Raw genomic sequence first — 21,261 nt, 5'->3', positions numbered from 1 at the left:
TTTTTAATTTGACTGTTTGGCTTTATGTTATGGAAATGGTGGAAATATTACAAGTAATGGCAGGTCATAGAGGGAATGAGTGAGAGGAGAAGAAAAATTGAGATCCGTAAAGGGCATAACTTGAAAGATCAAAGGGTAGTTTGGTTTTTTCCTAATACATTATCAATAGAAATGAATTGAAATTTGACAGAAAGGTTATAAAGTTAATAGAGATAAAATGTAGTGACCTTTTAATGAGTTTTTAAAATATATAGAGACTAATTTATAAATAGGGATAAGATACAAGGATGAAATTGTAAATCTCCCTTTTCTAAATTGAACCGAATTACGCCCATCCCATACCCAAACCGGCTTGAAGCGTAGAAGCCTTCCAGCAGAAAGTGACGTGGATGATAAAAAAGGATGACAAAAAATCTTTGATAGTCTCTTTTGTATTTGAAACCTTTAACAACCGCCAACGCTCTTGCTGATTAGCGCACTAAGTAGAGCTCTCTCATTCAAGAGGATACTCAACTTCCTATGTCTTCAATCTGGTTTTGTTGTCCTTCCTTTCTCTCGCAGTCGATAATCTCATGTCCGGCGAAATTTGCATTTTCTGTTTCTTCAGCCGCAACTATCGATCATCAACAGCACTCTTATCTTGCAAACTTGGCAAAACCCTCAATAAATCTGAGACCCTTCTTAGCTCCAAGGGGTTTGCGCCTCTCTGAACGTCTCCTCGTTCAATGCAGTTACCTGTATTCTCCTAATCTGCAAAATGAAACTAGTGAGTTACTCTCTCAGAGGCCTTTTGTCAAACACTTTCTATGTATTACACTTCCCAAAACATTTCTGTAAGACATTGCCATGGACTGTTGATACTGCGTTTATTCTTGTTTCAGGGCTTGTTTACTCGTTCTTCAGGCAAATTGGGCTCCAAGATAAAGAAATAAAATTCATTTTGGAGCAGAACCCATCTCTAAATTCGACAACTTTTGACTCCATACGAGCCCGAGTTTTTCTTTTACAGTCAGCTGGAATTAAAGGTGTTGAACTATATCGTTTGATTATGAAATGCCCCGATGTGTTAACAGCTGCGGAAATCGATTCCTTCTTTCACTTTGTGCTTAATAGTTTACAAGGAAAGATTGAACCACTGCAGCTCAAACGCCTTTTGGCTACCACTGAACCTAGATTCTTAGTGGGTTTTGATCGAAAGGTTAAGCTGCTCCTAGATCATGGAGTTCCCCAAGAAAAGCTAGTTCACATTCTCAACAATGTCAATTTAACTAAGGCATTGTGTTTCAAGTCAATTGAAGAAATTGATAGAAGCAGTACTTTCTTGTGCCGCTATGGTGGGATAAACTTGATCGTTAGACGTCCAATGATTCTGAATTTTGATTTGGAAACTCAGCTTATTCCAAGAATAGAGTTTCTCAAGGAGCTTAGCGGAGGAGATGAAGAGGCCACCAGGACTTTGTTGTGCAAACTCCCTGCTATATTGAGTTACAGCGTGGACCATACAAAGGGGCATGTAGAGTTGTTGAGGTCGTTTGCTGGCCTTACTGATCCACAAATATTCAAGATTTTTCTAGTGTTCCCAAATGTGATTAGTGCAAGCAAGGAGAGGAAGTTGCTTCCAAGAATAGGCTTTCTCAAGCAATGTGGGTTGAGTTCTGATGATATATTCAAGTTCTTGACTAAAGCCCCATTGTTTCTTGGCCTCTCCTATGAGGAGAACCTTGTGCATAAGCTTGTTGTTTTGGTGAAGATTGGTTATGAATATAGAACAAGGGACTTGGCTGTGGCACTTGGAGCTGTAACTAGAACAAGCTGTGAGAATTTGCAGAAGGTGATTGGGCTATTCTTTAGTTATGGGTTTTCTTCTGCAGACATTCTTGCCATGAGCAAAAAGCACCCTCAGATTCTGCAATATACCTATACTTCTCTGCTGGAGAAGATGGAGTACTTGATTGAGGGAATGGGTAGAGAAGTTGGAGAGCTATTGGCTTTCCCTGCATTTCTTGGTTACAAGCTTGATGACAGAATTAAGCCTAGGTATGAAGCAAAAAAGAATGTTATAGGGGAAGGGATGTCCCTTAATAAGCTGTTGACCGTATCAGCTGATAGATTTTCAGCTGAGAAGGAGAAATCCCATCCTTGATTGGCAGACTGAATGAGTTGTAAAATTTAGATGGAGTTAGCTGTTTTTCTATACTATTCTCATTTGATTTTAAACCATTTACTTTTATTCATTAATTTAAATAAATTATTTGTATCAATTTCAATAATATGAAATTATATTTAGTTAGTTTCAATAAATTATTTATCTACAATTTATTTATTTAAAATTCAACTACCTTTTACCATAATTGAAATTTATTTTAGTAAAGAAATAAGCTACTGTAATTTATTATTTAAAAACAATTTAATCCCAATTTTATTTTAAGAAATATGCTTATGCATTAACTATAAGCAAATGCGTTTGTACCTTACCTAATGCATAACTATTTAAGAGTTTAAATGCTTATAGCATCAAATTAACTTATAAATAGCTGTTTCTTATAATCTGATTTTCACAAGTCATGTGAAACACCCTCCAAACCATACTAGGTTCTTTCTAATACCTTGGAATCTGTTAATTCCACAAACTTGCTAAAACCTGTGGAAGTAATTGAAGCCTCACATGCTGCTTTGTTTGAAGGCACCGGAGCATAACAAGCTTATCATTGATTCTTCAAGGCAGGCAGCTAATCTCACATGGAATTCAATATCATTCCACTCTCTACCTAGCGCATAACCGTTCCGATTTCTTACTTCTCTCGCTGAGATATATGAAGTATACATACGACGTGTCGTAAATTTCAAGTCTATTCCATTCAGATTTCTTGATAATTTTGCACTCTAAAAAGTGTGCAATCTTATTTATGCGATTGGGTTAGGCCTTGGGTTTATCATAATACAAGTGAATCTTGGTGCATATGACTTTGGAGAGTAGAGACAAATAAAACCTTTATAAGTGCAAATAGGAGACAGTGGGCAAGATCGACCAGCAAATGAGGGATCTGGCCCTGGCTTAGGACCTCTACTTCGTTATATCGAGTACAATTGCTCAACCAAAATCGGATTCTTAAATATTTTGGTTCGTTAGTAACCCGCTGATTTTATGAGTAGCCATTTTCTAAAAGACCCACTATACATAAATGTGGGACGTTAAATATGTAACCGTCATAGCCTTCATGTAGCCCAATACCAGTGCACCTCTAACAAAACTTCCCTAGACCATAAAAGAAATAATATCTAATTAGGCTGCGTAGAAGTAGCATGGAGATCAATCAGAAAATCAAAAAATTAATCAACCATACGAACATGTTGAAACACATCTTGATGCTTAGTTTGTATTCACTTAACCTCAACTCCTATACAATGCTCTCTTCGCTCGCCTTGACCTTTATATACACCATTGCCATAGACATGGCATGTCTAATCTAATTTGCAAACAGAACTTCTCCAAGCTCAGCTATTCTGCCAAGGATGGCTCTTTAGCTGGTTCAACAACCAATGGCTCCAATTTCTCAGCCTTTCCATGTCCTTTAGGTATGATAACACCATATCCTCCAGCTTTTCGCTTATAAACAATATTAATCTCACCTGTAACCAAGCACAGAACAATTCCACCCTCATTGAACAGAATGCAGATTATTCAGAGCAAAGAAATGTACATGGACAAATTCATACCAGTTTCTTCATTCCGGAAACCATAGAAATCATGATCAACATTTTCTAGCTGTTCAATGGCTTCGGAGACGGTCAAAGGTGGCATGTCAAAGTATTTTGTCCGAACAATCTGAAAGTTGGTTTACAGAGTGAGTCTTTCCAAAAGAAGAATGTTAGGCACAAGCACAAGCACAACCAGAAATACACACATTGTGAACAAGCTTATCACTCTCATCAAAAGGTTTTAGGCCTGTTCAATTTTGTGCGCAACATACAACATCGTTTTACTACCATAATATAATGAGTAGATATGGGAATAGTTCTTGAGAATAGTATGGTGAAACAACTTCAGTGAGTAATAGTGTATAAATGTGCAAATAGATTGAGAGTGTGAAACAACTTCAGTGTGTAATAGTACATAGATGTGCAAATAATGAAAGTATTCTGCTTAAGAAGGCTGCGGTGAGAACAAGGATCACTTTGTAACTCTAGGAAAATCGGGGTTCATTGGAAATAATTTACTAATCAGAATGCTGAACCATGTGCAAATCAAATGTGGCAGAGTCAGTGAACGGTGAAAAGCTGAAGCCCCTTTGGGAACAGACCAAATCCATGACAATAACTACGAACTAAAGAGTGTACTGAACTCAATTTTAAGATCTGGAAGCCAAATTTGGGAATATAAGCAAATATAAGTGGCAAAGCATATAGCAACACACACCACAACAATAATTTGTTAAAGCAGGAGTGTCTAAGAAAAGAACCTCATCAATATAGTCCTCATCCTCATCTTGGGGAACTCCATCTACATCATCTTTCACTGGTTCTGCCACTGGCTCTCTCACCTTCAATCTGTTGAAACCCTTCATGTGCCGGCCATGGTCTGACACCTTCTCCTTAATCTTCCTCAACTTCCTTTGTATGATTGATGACACCAAGTCAATACTGGCATATATTGTCTCAGCATCTTCCTCTGCCCGAATCACTCCATGCTTTTTTGTAAACAAGGTCACCTAAAAGAAAACAAAACAAACCATCACAACCACAACAATCCATTGAAGGCAACCCCAGAAGAGAGGAAATTTAATTGATTGCAGAGGCACCTCGCATCTACGAATCCTTGGGCCTTTCCCAAACTCTCCACCTCTAACCGACAACCTAACATCGACTTCTCGGACGAGATGGCTATGCTTTTGAACTGCCTTTCCCACCTTCTCTTCCACATGATTTTTTACTGTATCAGTTAACTGTACCCAAATAACATCCTCTCAGATTTTCAATCATAATCAGAATTTGAGTAAACAAAACAAGGCAGAAAGTTAAGACAAAAACAGAAAATGCATTTTGGTTATTTAAGGAATTTGGCAAACCCAAAAATCAAAATCTAACAATTCTTCCCTTCAAGATCTTAGGAAATAAAAACCCATTTGCATGCTCAAGATAAAAGACAAAATAACAAGAAGATTGTGATTTAGAGGAAGAAGAAATACCTCCAAGTTTTTGCCTTGAATTATCAATTTAACAGAGGAGAGTGGACCATCCCATGACATCCGGACCGAGCTTCCTCTTCTCCGACTATCTTTAACATACTTGACATTGCTAACCAAAGCGAGGGGGTTCAAGAAACTGGATTCTTGTGATAATAGTGATGGGAAACGAAGCTTCTTGGAACTGAGAGCATAGATAGACGAAGAAGCGGTATCTAGCTTTGGAGATAATGACACACGGGGATGATTGAAGCTTATTTGCAGTGATCCTAGAAGAGTCGTCATTTGAAAATCTGATGGAGCGTTTGTTACTATTATTATTTCTATTAACTATTTTCCACAGAATATAGTGTTTGGAACGAGAGAAACTGAAAGAAAATAAAGAGGGAGGGCTTTTGGAGAGGTTTTCTCTGGGAAACAGCAAGGAAGAGATAAGGACACGTCAGCAGTAGATATGGGTTAATGAGGCTGGTCCACACTGGTCTGCATCCTGATTCAGATTCGTAAATGTACACAAGTCTAAATTGGAGTGGATAATTCCGGAAGAGGACCCACTCTTTTATTTATTTTTTTTTGTCACTTATCTGCTATAGGTAATAGGTGTATGCCGATCTAATTTGGTTGTGGTTCTTATATTATGAATCAAAATATCAAATCGTTTGACGCTGTAAATTAATAGTGTGTGCTCCATTCAAAAAAAAAAAATTGTTATTAAAAAAAAATAAATTAATAGTGTGCGGAAAACTGTAAAGCGTTTTAGGATTTTGGTAATAGAAATTAGCAATGACATAAATTAGGTTGTGATATTTCGGTATGAGTTTAGGATTATGTATGTTATTTTTATGCGGATAGTTTATTTGTGAGTATGAAATTTTAATTTTTATCATACAGTTATTTAAATTTTACGTGTTTTACTCGATTTACACCTTTATTCATTTGTCACCTTCATACGGATAATCTGTTTATCAATATAAGATTATAATTCATGTCAGGTTAAATAATTATTTAATTCTTTTTAATTTTTTGGGATATAATTTTTATATTTGTGGGTTTTGATTTCATACGGACGTTAGTGATCAGTTGAATCTGAATCCCAGACTCCTTCAAATCCTATCCGGCCCATAAAACTATATCTTGTTGGTTCAAATTTCATTTTATGCTATACGTTATGGGTTTATGTTATGTTGGTCTGGACCTCTTTAGTATGGGATGCTCATTAGTTATTAAGTGCTCATATACTCTTTTACTAATTATTTCATGATTGAGGGAGTAGGTTTTGAAATTTCATTTAAATTGCTTAGTTTAAGAAAATGACAGTCATTTTCTTTTATCTTTTCTCAATTTTGAATTTTCACTCATTGCCTTCGTTCATGCTTCATCTCTTCTATTCTGCCTTCCCCTTTGCAATTTCGTTCAATTCTCCTGTCTACATCTTTCTTGCTTCAATATCTTTTTTTGCGATCTAATCTAAAATTTTTAAGATTAGGGTACGAAACTTGCTAGTCTGGTTAGCTGGTGAGTTACTTTGGCTTTTGATATAATATTTTATTTTTAAAAGAATGACAATTTACATAGACATTCTTGAGATGTGATAAAATCCACCGAATAACCTTTCATTAAATTTTCAGTAACAAATTAGTTTTTAAGTCTAATTTTCATTTGGCAAAATGGTTTTTCCATAAAAAAAGCGAGTTGAGCATTGATTAGGAATTAAATGTTTCTAAATGTCTAAAATATCTTTATAAGTGGTCATTTTTTTAATAAAAATTATTTTATTCATTATTTTATAAATGAAAAAATTGAGAGGTTACTATTTTATTTTTGAAAATTAATGGAGTTATGGTTTTATCCATTATTTTTTTTATTTAGTAAATAATTTTAGTTTTTAAAATATAAAAATTAAAAGTTAAAATTAATAATTTTAATTTTTTAAAAATTAATTTTTATGTTATAAAATTTATAGATTTAAAAATTAAAAAATAATTTTTATACTAAATTAAAAATTAAAAGTTATTTTTTATACATACATATCATAGTTGGAATTCATTTTATACTTAATTAATTAAAAATTAATTTTTATATTTATATATCATAGTTAGAATCCATTTAAATTGATTTTTATAAGTATACAAATTTATATATTACAAAATATTAATTGTTATATTTTAAAAATGAAAATTATTTACTATGATAACGAATAAATAAAATCCATAAATTCACAAATTTTCAAAATTAAAATAGTAATTCTTCAAATTCTTTTATTATTGAAGTAATGAATAAAAATAATTTTTTATAAGAAAAAATATTGGCCACTAAGAGGGAAATTTTGACCATTTGGAGATATTTAATCTCTAATCAATGTTCAACTCACAACAAATATTTTTTTTTCACGTAATATTATTTTATTATATAAAAATTAAAATTTAAAAATAATTTATTATTAAAAATTTAATGAGAAACTGCTCTATAAATTTTGTCAAATTTTAAAATATTTTTATAAATTATCTTTAAAAAAATTACCCTTTAAATTAAGAGAAGGAATTCATATGATTTATTAATTTAAATTTTATATTTTTAATTAAAATTAATTTCCTATATTTTTTATATAAAATTACTAATAAATTCTTATATTTTTAAATTAATCTCTTTATTTATTAAATTTTAATATCTTACATATTGAAAACAATAAAATAAAAATAAGATAAGAAAAATATGATATTTTTTTCATAATTAATAAAAAAAATAAAGTTAAATGAGAAAAAACTCTTTAAATTTGAATTTTGATACATATTATTTAAGATTCTTGATTTAATTTTTATTTTATTAATTTATTTTTAAATATAAGATATTAAATTTAATAAATATATGAAATTAATTAGAAAAAAATATATAAATATTTATTTATAAATAATTATAATTCTTAGAATTAATTTATAAGAATATAAGAATTATAATAAAAAAATTATTTTATTATAAAATAAATTTTTATAAATAAATTTATAAATATTTAAATTAAATTATATATTTTATAAAATTTTAAAAATTAAAATATAATTTATTATAAATAAAAATTATTTTTAATTAATTTTGAAATATACATCAATTATAACAAATAAAAAATTTTCATTTTTATTATAAATTATATTATAAGACTTACTTAAAATAGACATTAAAACTATATAGTAATTTTTTATAATTACCCCTTTCTTTTATCCGTCATGTGGGAGGTTATTCTGTAACGGGGGCGGCTAAAATAGGCTCATGATGCTAAGACACTATCGGTAAGATTTATAAGCATCCCAGCAAGGTTAGGGTTAAGCCGTGGTAAATATATATAAGAAAAATTCCAGAGAGACAAATCTAATCGGTCTTCATTCATCTTCTTCTTTCTTCTTCTCCTGCTATCCACAAAGCGGCTCAGAAATGGAGCAGGGGAAACAGGGAGTTATGGTGGCTAAACTCATGCCTAATCAGAATCCAATTGAGCAGTTGCAACTTCGGTTCAAGGAGTTGGAGAATGGTTTCAAGTCCTGGTTGTCCAAGCAGTCCTTGCCCGTTGAGGCCGCTGTCGTCACTGTCACCTCCGCTGCCCAGGGCGCTGCTATTGGTGGTTTCATGGGTACTCTTACCAACGATGTCTCCTCCTCCCTTCCGACTCCTCCTCAGGGCTCCCTAAACCCTCAGGCTATGGCCTCTCTCCAGCAAGCCCAGGTATTAATTCTACCGTCTATCTGTCGAGGAACATAATTTGTTTTGCTTGTTTATTAATTTTGGGCTACAGAATCGTGTGGCTGCTTGTTGATCGAGTTAATGGAGGGAAATAATATTTTCTGGAATTTCTTTCTCAAATTTCTTGATTTGCCTGTGGAGTGAGCTTGTGTTTGTTATTGATTTATTGGAGAAGATTTGTTTAAAGTCCAATTAAAGCATGAACTCTAAGAAAGGCACTCATTTGTACATAGTTTGCTTTTGCATTCTTGTGACTACCTGAGTTATTAATGTGCCTCAGATTGCATAAAATTCATGCTAACCACCTAACTCCATATTGGAGCTGTTGTGAAAGGCATTGTCATCTAGCAACTCCCAGGTGTCATATTTAACACTTAACCGAATGGGTTGGGTTCAGCTGTTCAGTACTGAAAATCTGTGCAAGGTTTTCACATATTCATACATATATGAAAAAATATTTACTTTGACAACAGGCTCTATCTGGGGGTCCCTTGGTACAAGCTCGGAACTTCGCTGTCATGACTGGTGTCAATGCTGGCATATCATGTGTCCTGAAAAGATTGAGAGGCAAGGAGGATGTTCAGTCCAGGTCAAGTTTTTATTATCATTTTTCTTTCCTCCTATTCGACAAATTTGATTGTTCTTATTATTTTTCATGTCCAATCTTCTTGTTTCCAATATAAGATAAGTATCATTCTACTTAAAATACAGCAGTATAGGACCAAAATGTGTGAACGTGTAAAATTTCTTCATAATATGACGATTATCTTAAGTCTTAACTGCTTATTTTGGTGGCATTTTACATCATGATAAGATGTTTCACTACGTGTAATTGATATGCTAAGTAGTATTACTCATTCAACAAGAAGATACTAAATATTTTTGTTATTGTCTTTGGTGCATTTTTATGGGTACATTGTGCACTTCCTAATGAGATATACGGCACCTTGTTTTAACTTGATCAATTCTTTTTATAGAACCTTAATTAAGTTTGTGATCTGCTGTATCCTTTTGAAACCTTCGGGTTTTCTTTAATTAGGTTATTTTACATCAACTGCAAGATTGGAATTTTACATTAAAATGGGCAGATAGCTAGATACACAAATTTTGTCCTGGCATATTCAGCATATCACTTTATAATGTTCATTATTCTGGGTTTGTAATACTAGTGTATTTGTGTCAGTATTAGATGATACCTGATCGATACATAGGAAAAATTGGTGCCTTGTGCTTCTTAGGCTTCTTATTTAGGATCTCATGCAGTTTTTGAAGATTTTAAATTATTAATGCAGCATGGTAGCAGCTTTTGGTTCTGGAGCTATGTTTTCATTGGTGAGTGGCATGGGTGGAGCAAATCAGGCTGCAAATGCAATCACGTCTGGACTTTTTTTTGCACTTGTACAAGGTGGACTTTTCCAGGTAAGCTTCAAGAGAGGATTTCATCTTTTCCTTCTGTTGCAGTGCAAATGCTTGGGTTTGTCAAGAGCAGCCGTGCAAGTTGTGAATGTAGAAACTGCAACACGATGGGCAGTTTGATTTTAGTCTTGCTAAATATATTTTATTGATGCTTTCTTGATATGATTGTAATTTTGTTCTGTAATTACATTGTTATGTTTCTTACTCACATATGCTAATTCAGTTAGGGCAAAAATTTTCTCAACCGCCAGCTGAAGATATATATTATACCAGAACAAGAACCATGCTTAATAATCTTGGACTACAGAATTATGAGAAGAATTTCAAGAGAGGGCTGTTAACAGACAACACTTTACCATTGCTGACTGATAGGCAAGTAGTTGAATACCTGGATGATCTTGTTTTCAATTACCTTTATATATTAGTAATTTTAAAATAAATTTTTTCTATTATATATCAATCAATTAGTTGTTTTTCTGATCAAGATTCAATTGCTGTGATATGTTCAGTGCTCTTAGAGATGTCAAAATCCCTCCTGGACCAAGACTCCTTATTCTTGATCATATTCAGAGGTCTGGTCTACGCCCTCCATCTGTTAGATCTTAACCTTATTGTGTCTGATTTCTGACGAAATGTTATCTTCAGGGACCCAGAGCTGAAAGAGAGGCGAGGCATCCGTGGTTGAACTTATAATCACAAAAAACGAGTTAGCTATGAGAAAGCACTTTCTAGTATAGGGAAGTAGTTCTTATTATTACTATACAATTTGTGAGTTAATTCTTCCTTCCAAGTTCCAACTGCTATTTGTGAGTATCACAGAAGCGTCTAATGTGAGTCTCTTTTATTTAGATGAGTTTTTGCTTTCCTAGTAATATTGCTGTGCACTGCATAAAGAAATTTCTCAGAATAAGCTAGAGCCTAATTTTGGCCAAATACATACATACATCCTTGGGTCAGCACATTGAACAGTTGAATCAAAATTAAGACCTGTTAGATTCTTGAATTCATAAAATCATAACAATTAAGCATAAATTAGTGATTTTTATTGATGATTTGTTAAAAAAGTTACAAACAATCACATTTATTACTGAATGTACTCTTAACTTTGTTATCAAAAATTAGATTACTGAATGCATGCTGCTACAGAAGAAAAATCAAAGTCATAGCCATAAAGCATAATTACCAGGTATATTTGGCAGGATGAAATCAAATTTCCCACTTTGTTCCGTTTAAATATTTACAGATTGGTCGACTTTTCTTGAACACACCAAAGCATCTTGTCCTTTTTTGTTTTTATTTTTAGTATTTATTGTAAAACCTTACATAATCTCTTGTACTGTCCGGCTGGTTAATACCTACAAAAAATTGAGAAAAAGGTTCCACGTGGGTTTCTTTGTATTCCTATTTTTACCCTCTAGTGGATGACTAATAGAAATATTTATTCATTTTGTTTTCTCTTAGTTTTGAATACCCGTAAGCTATTTGCTAAATTTATAATTGGTTAAAAAGGTTAAATTTCATCCAAAATAAGAAATATCAAATTTTAATTTTCAGTTTTAAATTGATCTCTAAACTATTATAAAGTCAAATAATCTCAAATAGTATCAAATAAATTAAAAAGAGGTGACTAATTATATTGTTAAATAAGTTTAAATAAAGCTAAATAGGTTGAGAATAGAGTAACTTTGAAATTCTATGGCTTTATATTTTTTTGGTATATATATTAGGTATCCGAAATTCATTAACTTAAACTAATGAGTTTTGTGAACTATTTAAATTTAGAAAAAATAAATTTTAAATCTAAAAAATAATTTTAATAAGTAATAGATTATTTTATTTGAAATTAAAAAAATGTCTTAAATATATATTAAAATCAAATAGCATTTCTTGAGTAATAGATTAGACTATTCAAATAAATAAAAAATCACATTTTATATAGGCAAATTAATTCAAATTATAAAAATTTATTCATGTAAATTTTCTCTGATTGCTCTGCTTTGAACTTTAATTATATCCATTTTAAAAAATAGTTAGGATAGAGTTGGACACTCTTACTTAAATTCGACACTTGTTACTGTAGGTAATAAGAAGTTTTAAGTTATTCTTATTAATTATAAAAGGTTTTATATTAAATTTTAGGTCTTCTTTGATTGGAATTAAATTAACTAAGGAATTTTAAGTTCTTGAAAAGTTGACATATTCAGTTTTTTTTATTGCGATTTTTTTAAAAACTTAAAAAATTTACTTTTTTAAAGTGATAAATAAGTAAATTACTTCTTAAAAAATTACTTCCCATAACGCTAGAAAAATTGAACCAAATAAGGCCTTTAAAGTTAATAGACCACACTATCATTAATTTTAAAGTTTATGTACCGTGAGAAAGATTCAGTTCATGCCGATTTTTACGAATAATTATACGTTGTAGTGATGCCCATGTTAATATAAAGACTAAAAATATTAAATTTAATTTTCAATTTAAATTTATATTTAATGTATTATTAAAAGTCAAATAAATTTAAACGAATTCGAATAAATCAAAAAATATTTTAATTTAAACTCTAAAATTTGAATAATAATAAATTTACAACATTTGAATGATAATTTTAAAAAATTAATTTAAAAAAAAATTGTTAATTTTAACCCATTAACCATTCCATTGATTATCATAGTTAATAGGATTGTTGGTTCCATTTTGATGCATAACTTAATGAGCAAGAGATTCAATAAGTTTTGGAAAATCCAAAGAGTGAAAATGATGGAGACAAGGTTTTATCAGGAAGCATGTATATCATCCTTCAAGAAGGCAAATACATTCCCAACTCTTTTTGACAAAAATAAAATTCTGAATAACAGGACACACTTCTTTTGAGGATTATTTCCTTAAAGCAAAGACTTAAGATTGCATACCTTTCCACCATCAGGGATGATTCCTTTCAACTCTTTCATGCGGTCTTGGATCTGTTGACGGTCTTTCGGCCTTGGTCTAGTACTTTCCCCAGGTCTGGCTCGTTTCCTAGTTGCCTTTGTAGGCTCCTCAGGCTTCTTAGATTTTGTTAGAACAACACCTCCATTGTTGATGCTATAGCTATCATCAATCCATAAGCCTGCCTGTGATTTTGGGAAAACCTCTTTTTTTGAAAGAGGATCGCTTCCCGTGCCTTTACAATATGACGGCTGCATCGTCATGCTGCCACCCGAGCAAGAAATTCTCCCTAACTGAACGTGACTGCAAGATGAAGTTATATTATATATATATATATGTTAATATTAATAATTCAAACAAATGTTTACCACTTACCATTAACCATTCAAATTAGAGTACACTGAATTTTTTTTAAGCCTTGAATCTTACGAGGTCAAGACACCAAAATTGTAAATCAACATGCCCTTACTTTCACAAATGAAACAAGGCTATCAACGGCAACATCCTATTAGAATGCTAGGACATGATGCAGTGGAAAACAATAAAGGCGGCTCCCCAAACTGAGGATAATTGACCGTGAGTAGATAGAGACATCTGTATAGCCAAAATGAGAAGTAAGAAGATTGGATTATTTTGATGCTATCATCTCCAAGCACTGACTGAACTAAGAAGTATTAGACTAGGAGATTCATAAGAAATAACAACCAAGAAAAAAAATCTCTCCTGGAGAAATAATGGATCCAACTCCGGTATAAGCAGAGATAAATGGTCATATATCTTACAAGCAGTGGGAAAATATGTTGGTACCTACTGCACAAGTCAATTGTCTTAAATCATCACTAGCACTGCAAGATGCAATCTCACCTACCATGTTACCGCATCAAATGCTATTAGACAGGAAGCCTCTCCTAGAAAGCCAAATGTGAGATATAGAGCTAAAGAAATTACTAAAACGTTCCTATAAACTATTACCAATCTCCTTCTTAGCCACCAACTTTTTGAGGACCAATATAATAATCACTGCAAAAAAAACATGTAAAATTAACAGGAAACTGTCTTGCAACATATTGCGAAATGAAAGAGAAGTTGGAGACATGCTAAAAACTTGCAGGCATGAAAAAAAATCCGTACCAGTCAAGCAATAGGAAGAGATCCCAGATTCATAATTTTAACTAACTGAAGAAGCTGATATATTACTCGAATAAGTTATTTGGGAGAAAACTGTTTGTTGATTTTTGATAGATTTATACCTCTTCAAAATACCAGGAAAATCATAATTCTAAATCATAATGACAGCAGAAATTGGAAGAAATGCAGTTGTGAACTATCAAGTGAAAGGTGATAGTCCCAAAGATATCTAAGGAACACGTGGTTATTTAAAGTTAAACAGAAACACAGTAATACATGCATGTTTGCCTTTTCAAGGTACACTAGGCATAAAGTAAAAGTATATTAACCAAAGGGAAAAAAATAGTGAAATTTCTAGAGTGAAAAAATGGAAACTAAAACCCCCAAGTGCTTCCTCACTAATTGTAGGAAAAAGATAATTCTAATTCTAAAATAACTTATCATCAACATTCAACAAATGCCTAAAGACTCAAAAGGACATGAGAAGGAAGAAATAATAGGGTAAGGACAAGAGATAGAGAAACTAACTTTCTTAGTTTTTGAAAGCAAAATCTTTCACTTCTTTTGGTAAACAATATTATCTTCAACATTTGAGTAACTGCCTATGAGTTTGTTTTACTTCAATCACCACTTCTTCTTGCAATTCCAATCAATAGTTAAAATAAAATAAAACAAAAATCCTTAAAAGGGTTTAATTCCAAATACAAATTGTAAAAACCTTAAAACTACATATGAATAGTTATTGCCTAAGATTAGCTGAATAATTTAGACTTAAATTTGCGTCTTACCTGTATAACTTCATACATTTTGTAAGTTAACTGTGCCATGAAAAATGAAGTAAAAATAAAAGTTCTAATAGCCAGCCAGGAACTGCAGTATTGAGCTGATGTAGAATTTACAACCAGAGTGTCCTAGTTTACCACTAAAAGTTGTAAGTGCAGTAATTTTTACAACAACTAAGTCTTAGTCTCAGACTAGTTGAGGCCAGCCATATGGATCCTTTTTCACTTTTCAGCTTTTTTTGAAGCTAATTTTAATACCCAAAAATTGTAAATATTTTTATATTATTTCCATCCACGTCATTTGTGATTTTATTCTTCATTGCAAACTCGGTTATCAATAGCTCTACCATAAAATAGATGAATTTAAAAAGAAGTTTCGCTACAAGATCCAAATTGGTTGTATAAATGGGAAGAATGATGGAGAAAGACACCTAAAAGAGGCATAAATAGTATAGAAAATCTTTAAAAGACAACGGCCAAACCAAGAAAAGCTTAAGCAGCCATTTTATTGCCCGCATAGTAGTTCCTAATTCTATATTCCTACTTGAAGTTGCTTGTCCAAGATAACTGTAAATTTCCACATTCAGATGAAATCTTCCCCTAATTATAATGAAAAGTTTCTCTAAAAACTAGAATATACATGATTATAATAAGACAGCGTCGATTGTTACTATTGAAGTCTTTTATGATACAAAATCAAGGGTTGTATGTGTATCCCTAGAAAAGCATATGCAATAATCTGCATAAAACAAGCTTCCATAGTTCATATACATGTTTATAGATATTCCTGAAGATGAGTAAAAAAGAAGATGTCTAAGACACAAGGGGACACTCCCTAATGCCCAAGTCTCATAATTGTTCTTTAGTTTACAGCAGCAAAAACAAGCCTTGCCAGCAGCATAGTTAATTAATATGCAATCAGCACTTCAGTCAAGACACTCCATCTAGGAAGTGAAATTATGATCATTCGGACTTTTGGTTTCAGTCGTGAGACATTAGGTACAAGTTTCCCCTCCAAGCTCATGACCTATGTAAACCTGAAGCCATCAGGCCTTGAACTTCAGCTATATAGACATTAGCATCTCCATGCTTTTAATTATTGTTTTCCCCTATGATCAAGCTTACTGCCACCTAATGCTCTGCAACCAATGTGTAAATCACAAAATTTCTGGAGGTAACTAATGCATATCGCAGCACTCACAGCAAAATCCCAAAATTATGCCACCATCCATCACCAGATAAACCCAGTCGGTACAACATTAAGGGCACACCATTTTGATTATTCCCACAAGATAATTTTAGGATATCACATCTCATGATAGATCAAAATGCAGGCTGCGGATTATCTAGGTGACATCCGCTGAGCACACAGACATTAACAAATCCAACCTGAATTACTACTTCACAACTTCTGACCGAAACATATAAAGTTGACTACCACTCCAACAGAACTTCTGAAAATCAACCTTCATCCCCCCACACTGCACACCAAAAGGATCACATAGCAGGATTATAATTAGCCTCTTCATATTAATGCCACTTCCTAGATTTCCAATGATAATCTGTAGGACATTTTTTGCATCATTAATCATAATAGAAAACAAATAAGTCCATCAATCATGATCCTCAACTATAATTGTACAAATTTGCTTTTTATGGCAATAAACATAAGGCTTCCCACTGCGGAATTAGATTATCCAATAGCAAAAATGATGTTCAAAGTAATAAGAATAAGTAATGCTTGAAAGTGGAATTGGAAATCTTTAATACCATATACTTTGCTCTCCCCGAAAGAGACAACTTATATAACTGCAAAACAGCAGACTGAGCTACTCTATTTTGAAGAGAACACAGGGTTTAACCAATCACCACAATGCGCCTGCAACACCATTTTCAATTCAGCATATTTGGAAAGAAAAAAGCATTAACTTGATATTCAACACCAAGTGACGAAGGTAAATATATCGAGCCAATTATATACCACATATAAACTAAAATGAGGAAAAAAAACCATCAGAATTTGGGAATGAAGACTTGAAATATAGATGATGTGTGGCAATACATTTTCAGAAATGTAGGAGTAAACTATGACGAGAATATAACCTTGAGTTAGCTGTTATGGCCCACTTGGCCAACAGCTACAAAGCTACTAGGGATAAAATATGTAAATTGATATTTGAATTGTCAGAGAAAGGGGATAAAAGAAAGAGAATTTAATAGAGAACATGCATCATCAAAACTTCTTACCTACAAACATGGACTTGACATCTATTCATCATTCAGTTCAAAATCAACAATGTGACCAACAGTAAACACCATCAGATCAGAAGTGAGAATTAAACCTGCACAATAAGAAAAACAATCTAAATCTAGTTGATGCTAAGGTCATCAAGAGTAAAACTAGCGCTTAACTCAGGCCCTCATTCAAAAAACTAACATTTGAAATGCTTACACTATAAAGTAGAATAAATATCTTAAGGTTTACTGCCACAAGAAAACTATATCAGTATCTTATCAGGCAGAATCAGAAAAAAAAAAGAGTATCTTCTTTCACTTCCACAAATTTGGTCAGCTTGGTGCATTAAAGACGACAACAAACGGGTAGTACTCGTGGAGTTCAATAGAAGCATGAAAACAAACAAGACATTTACTCAATTTCACTTGAATGAACAAAAATTATGCTCAGCAACCCAGCAAACGACTACCTTTGATTTGAAGAGCCTAGAAAAAGAGAATAGGATGATGGGCGTTCAGAGTAAGACATGAGAAGGTCAAAGGTACCCAAGAAGTACCACTAGCTCTTCTATGGCAAGATACACACCTCTTCCCTAACTGAATAACAGATTCAAAATAAATCTAGAATCTCTCTTCCAAATACCATATTGTACTGTTTAAACTTGACAGCACTAGTGTGTATTCAAGTACATTATTGAAACAAAAAATAACTAACGACAAAGAGAACCAAATGTAGACTTGCATGCAAATCTATACCCGTGTAACTTCATCTAAGAGAGATATTGGGTTAATTAAATTAGAAAGTAAAGAGGTCTTATATTATTGAGACTAGATTTGTCAGACAGACATGTTATGTGACACATTTAGTACATATAAAAAGTAATGATCATCACAACTGCAATCATTTTCATGAGCTGAACTCAACTGATACAATTTACAGACTAATTTTAAATATTTCCATATTAGAAATCGAGAAGTAAATATAAAAATATATAAAAAATGGAAAATGATCACATGAAAAATAAGTATAACTCCACCTAATTCAGAAAATCCATAATTCCTAAATACAGGTCAAACAAAAAAAAAAGTTAAAAAAATAAAAAAGAGAAAGCCAAGGGGCAACAACCAAAAGCTAAAAGAAACTATTAACAACACGATCAAAGGCAAAACCAAAAACTGATCCAACCAGAAGATGATCAGACAGCAGATAATCAAAATTAAACGAATTTAAATGATCAAACCAGGAAACCGAAGCCAAAAGCTGATCAACTATAATATGATCAAACAGCAGATAACAAAAATAAAGAAAAAAAAGGTTGATCAAAGAGATGATCAAACAGCCTACCTAAACAGGGAGTCGTCAGTTTTGGAATGACACAAAATTTTCAAAACAAAATAATTTCCAAATTAAAAAATTAAAATAAGGAAACAATAGCTAACTATGTGATTTGAACATATTTTTTATATCAAACATAATTAAAAAACTAATTTTCAGATACAAATTGACGATATAAAAAAGGTTTATCAAAGCAAATTAAGACCAAACATTAGGAAACATGATCAAACCGAGATTATCAAATAGATAATTTCCAAATTGAAAAATTAAAATGAGGAAACAAATGATTTGAGCATATTTTTCATATCATGCATAATTAAAAAAATAATTTTAGATAAGAATTGATAATTATTTTCTTAATTATGCGTATATACAAAAAAGGCTCGTCTCTGAACCACACCCAAATAAACCAACTTTGGCAGCTCCGCCACCGGCCACCTAATTCTTCCCTCTCCCTTCCCCTACTCTTCACTCCACTCTATTCTCAACCTGCACCAACCACCACTAACCTCTCTTTTACATTTTAAAAAGATGTGGCAACTTCTCCTTGCCGCAGCTGGATCTGCTACTTTCGTTGCTAAGCATTTTCTTGCTCAGGAACGCCCTAAAGAGGAAGAAAATCCTTTTGAAGATTCGATTGCTTCTGCATTTCAATCTCCTCTATTTCCTAACCATGGTAATGGGTGCGGATACGACAGTAATTTCCAGCAACCACCTGATGGGATCTTTAGGTTCTCGAGTTCTGCTTCTGCTTCTTCGCCAAGTGGTAAGAAAACTAGGATTTCGAGGAAGAAATCGGGCATCACGGGTGGCCGATTGAATTTTGGTTCGGAAAATTATAAGGCTGATAAAAGATCTGGTGGTTCCGAGAAACATTTTCTTGCTCAGGAATGCCCTAAAGAGGAAGAAAAACCTTTTGAAGATTCGATTGCTTCTGCATTTCAATCTCCTCTATTTCCTAACCATGGTAATGGGTGCGGATAAGACAGTAATTTCCAGCAACCACCTGATGGGATCTTTAGGTTCTCGAGTTCTGCTTCTGCTTCTTCGCCAAGTGGTAAGAAAACTAGGATTTCGAGGAAGAAATCGGGCATCACGGGTCGCCGATTGAATTTTGGTGCGGAAAATTATAAGGCTGATAAAAGATCTGGTGGTTCCGAGAAAAGTGCAAGGCGATTAGCTGTTTGCTTGAAGAAGAAGAGAAATGCCAAGAGTGTGCCTTCCAAGTGTAGATCCCGTTCTTCCAAAGGTTCGTTTGTTTTTTTTTTTTCTCTTTTCTTTTTTATCTCCTTTTAACCAAAAAAATTCATATAATTTTATATATTCATTCTAAATATTTATATATTTTATATTTCCATTTAATATTTAAATATTTAATTATTTTATAAATAAACAAAAAAACATATTAATTATAAAAATATATTAATTAAATAACAATTATAAAAAAATATTACTTAAACATTAATTATAAATATACATTAATTAAACATTAATTAACAAATTAAAAATAAAATAAACTCATACATATTAAATTATTCTATATAATATATTATAAATAAATTAATTTATTATAAATATTATTTATAATTGTGAATATATTAATTTAAATTAAATTTCAATAATTATAAAAATATAAAATAAATTAAAAATATAATAAATTATAAAAATAAAAAAAAATAAACTTAATTAAAAATATATATAAATTTTGAATTATATTATAATTTAAAAAAAAGAAAAAAAATATAAATTTTGAATTCTTATCGGTTGTCAAAATTGATTGACATGTTGATGGAGAACTATGACTTGGTTTCTTTGACTCTAAGGAAATACTTCTTTGTTTTCAAGTTTGTTCTCCAATATATTTCATGTATTTATTGAGCTGACATCATATTGTGCTCTGCAGATAGCTCTTTGTTTGGTTGTGGACTTGGCATTGGAATCATGTACATGATGTCAGCCGAGAAAGCTGAGATCAGTAAGCTAAGCAATGCCATGGATGAGACTGCAAAAACTGTTAAAGAATTAAGAACTGAACTGTATAAAAGAAGGTCAGCCAAAGTTGCTGCTATCTCAAAAGATTTAAGCAGTAATAATGAACTAGAGTTTTATAGAGTAGGTACAGAGCACAATAATGACCCCAAAGTTATCAAAGTTTATGGGATCCCAATGATTGATGATGTTGAATGCCCAAATAGTGGTCTTATAGAAGAGCCAGAGCCACGGCTGCTGGAAATGGATCAACTGGAAGCAGAGCTTACATCTGAACTACAAAAACTTCCGTGGTCCTATCCTGAAGCTTCTGGTCATGAAGGAGTTGAACCAAATATGGATAAGGTGAGCCTTTTCAAAAACATGCGTGTTGTTTATTCTCTAGATTTTCTTACCAGTAAAAGTTATGCCCTTCCTGTTGGTGCATTTATCTGCCCATATAAGATATGAAATAACTTGTTTTCAGTTTTATAAAACTTTTACTTCAATCATAGGCAGAAGATTTATTTCTTTATTTCACCTCAGTGTTTAGAGCCGTTA

At 32.3% G+C, this 21,261-nt stretch overlaps 3 protein-coding genes and 1 long non-coding RNA gene across 5 annotated transcripts; 2 read left to right on the top strand and 2 right to left on the bottom strand.

The window, feature by feature from the left end:
* Window positions 1–380: 380 nt before the first annotated feature.
* LOC110614738 (transcription termination factor MTERF8, chloroplastic) lies at window positions 381–2,273 on the top strand. The gene is given in 3 exon segments (XM_021756379.2): window positions 381–766; window positions 882–2,118; window positions 2,120–2,273. Coding segments are annotated over 3 exon segments (1,524 nt in total). The 5' UTR covers window positions 381–519; the 3' UTR covers window positions 2,160–2,273.
* A 984-nt stretch (window positions 2,274–3,257) lies between these two features.
* On the bottom strand, window positions 3,258–5,600 carry LOC110616269 (ribosome-binding factor PSRP1, chloroplastic). Its single transcript, XM_021758640.2, has 5 exons — window positions 5,187–5,600; window positions 4,800–4,943; window positions 4,461–4,709; window positions 3,718–3,826; window positions 3,258–3,630 (listed from the first exon to the last, which is right to left on the bottom strand). The coding sequence occupies exons 1-5, from the start codon at window positions 5,466–5,468 to the stop codon at window positions 3,500–3,502; spliced, it is 915 nt and encodes a 304-aa protein (XP_021614332.1). The 5' UTR covers window positions 5,469–5,600; the 3' UTR covers window positions 3,258–3,499.
* Window positions 5,601–8,493: 2,893 nt separating this feature from the next.
* Window positions 8,494–11,176, top strand: LOC110614341 (chloroplastic import inner membrane translocase subunit HP30-2). The gene is made up of 6 exons (XM_021755858.2): window positions 8,494–8,894; window positions 9,386–9,501; window positions 10,205–10,331; window positions 10,552–10,700; window positions 10,838–10,900; window positions 10,974–11,176. Exons 1-6 carry the CDS (start codon window positions 8,607–8,609, stop codon window positions 11,011–11,013), a joined length of 783 nt encoding a protein of 260 aa, XP_021611550.1. The 5' UTR covers window positions 8,494–8,606; the 3' UTR covers window positions 11,014–11,176.
* Window positions 11,177–13,032: 1,856 nt separating this feature from the next.
* Window positions 13,033–19,147, bottom strand: LOC122721270. Of its 2 annotated transcripts, XR_006350813.1 has the most exons (5): window positions 19,133–19,147; window positions 17,409–17,503; window positions 14,116–17,040; window positions 13,627–13,845; window positions 13,033–13,554 (listed from the first exon to the last, which is right to left on the bottom strand). It is a non-coding gene; the product is annotated as an uncharacterized LOC122721270 (long non-coding RNA). The 2 variants fall into 2 exon arrangements; XR_006350812.1 differs by lacking the exon at window positions 19,133–19,147 and having other exon boundaries at window positions 17,409–17,701.
* Window positions 19,148–21,261: the final 2,114 nt, after the last annotated feature.

The sequence above is a fragment of the Manihot esculenta genome, chromosome 5, assembly GCF_001659605.2.
Source record: "Manihot esculenta cultivar AM560-2 chromosome 5, M.esculenta_v8, whole genome shotgun sequence".
Lineage (NCBI taxonomy): Eukaryota > Viridiplantae > Streptophyta > Magnoliopsida > Malpighiales > Euphorbiaceae > Manihot > Manihot esculenta.
Note: the sequence above shows the minus strand (reverse complement) of the source record. Positions and strands in the feature narration are given on the sequence as shown.

Coding starts and splice junctions, on each gene's coding strand:
- LOC110616269 (XM_021758640.2), bottom strand. CDS start 5,468: ATGACGACTCTTCTAGGATCACTGCAAATAAGCTTCAATCATCCCCGT. Junction 4,944..5,186: donor TTCAAGGCAAAAACTTGGAG/GTATTTCTTCTT, acceptor ATTTGGGTACAG/TTAACTGATACAGTAAAAAA. Junction 3,827..4,460: donor ATGAGGACTATATTGATGAG/GTTCTTTTCTTA, acceptor ACCAACTTTCAG/ATTGTTCGGACAAAATACTT.
- LOC110614341 (XM_021755858.2), top strand. CDS start 8,607: ATGGAGCAGGGGAAACAGGGAGTTATGGTGGCTAAACTCATGCCTAAT. Junction 9,502..10,204: donor AAGGAGGATGTTCAGTCCAG/GTCAAGTTTTTA, acceptor TTATTAATGCAG/CATGGTAGCAGCTTTTGGTT. Junction 10,901..10,973: donor ATTCTTGATCATATTCAGAG/GTCTGGTCTACG, acceptor TGTTATCTTCAG/GGACCCAGAGCTGAAAGAGA.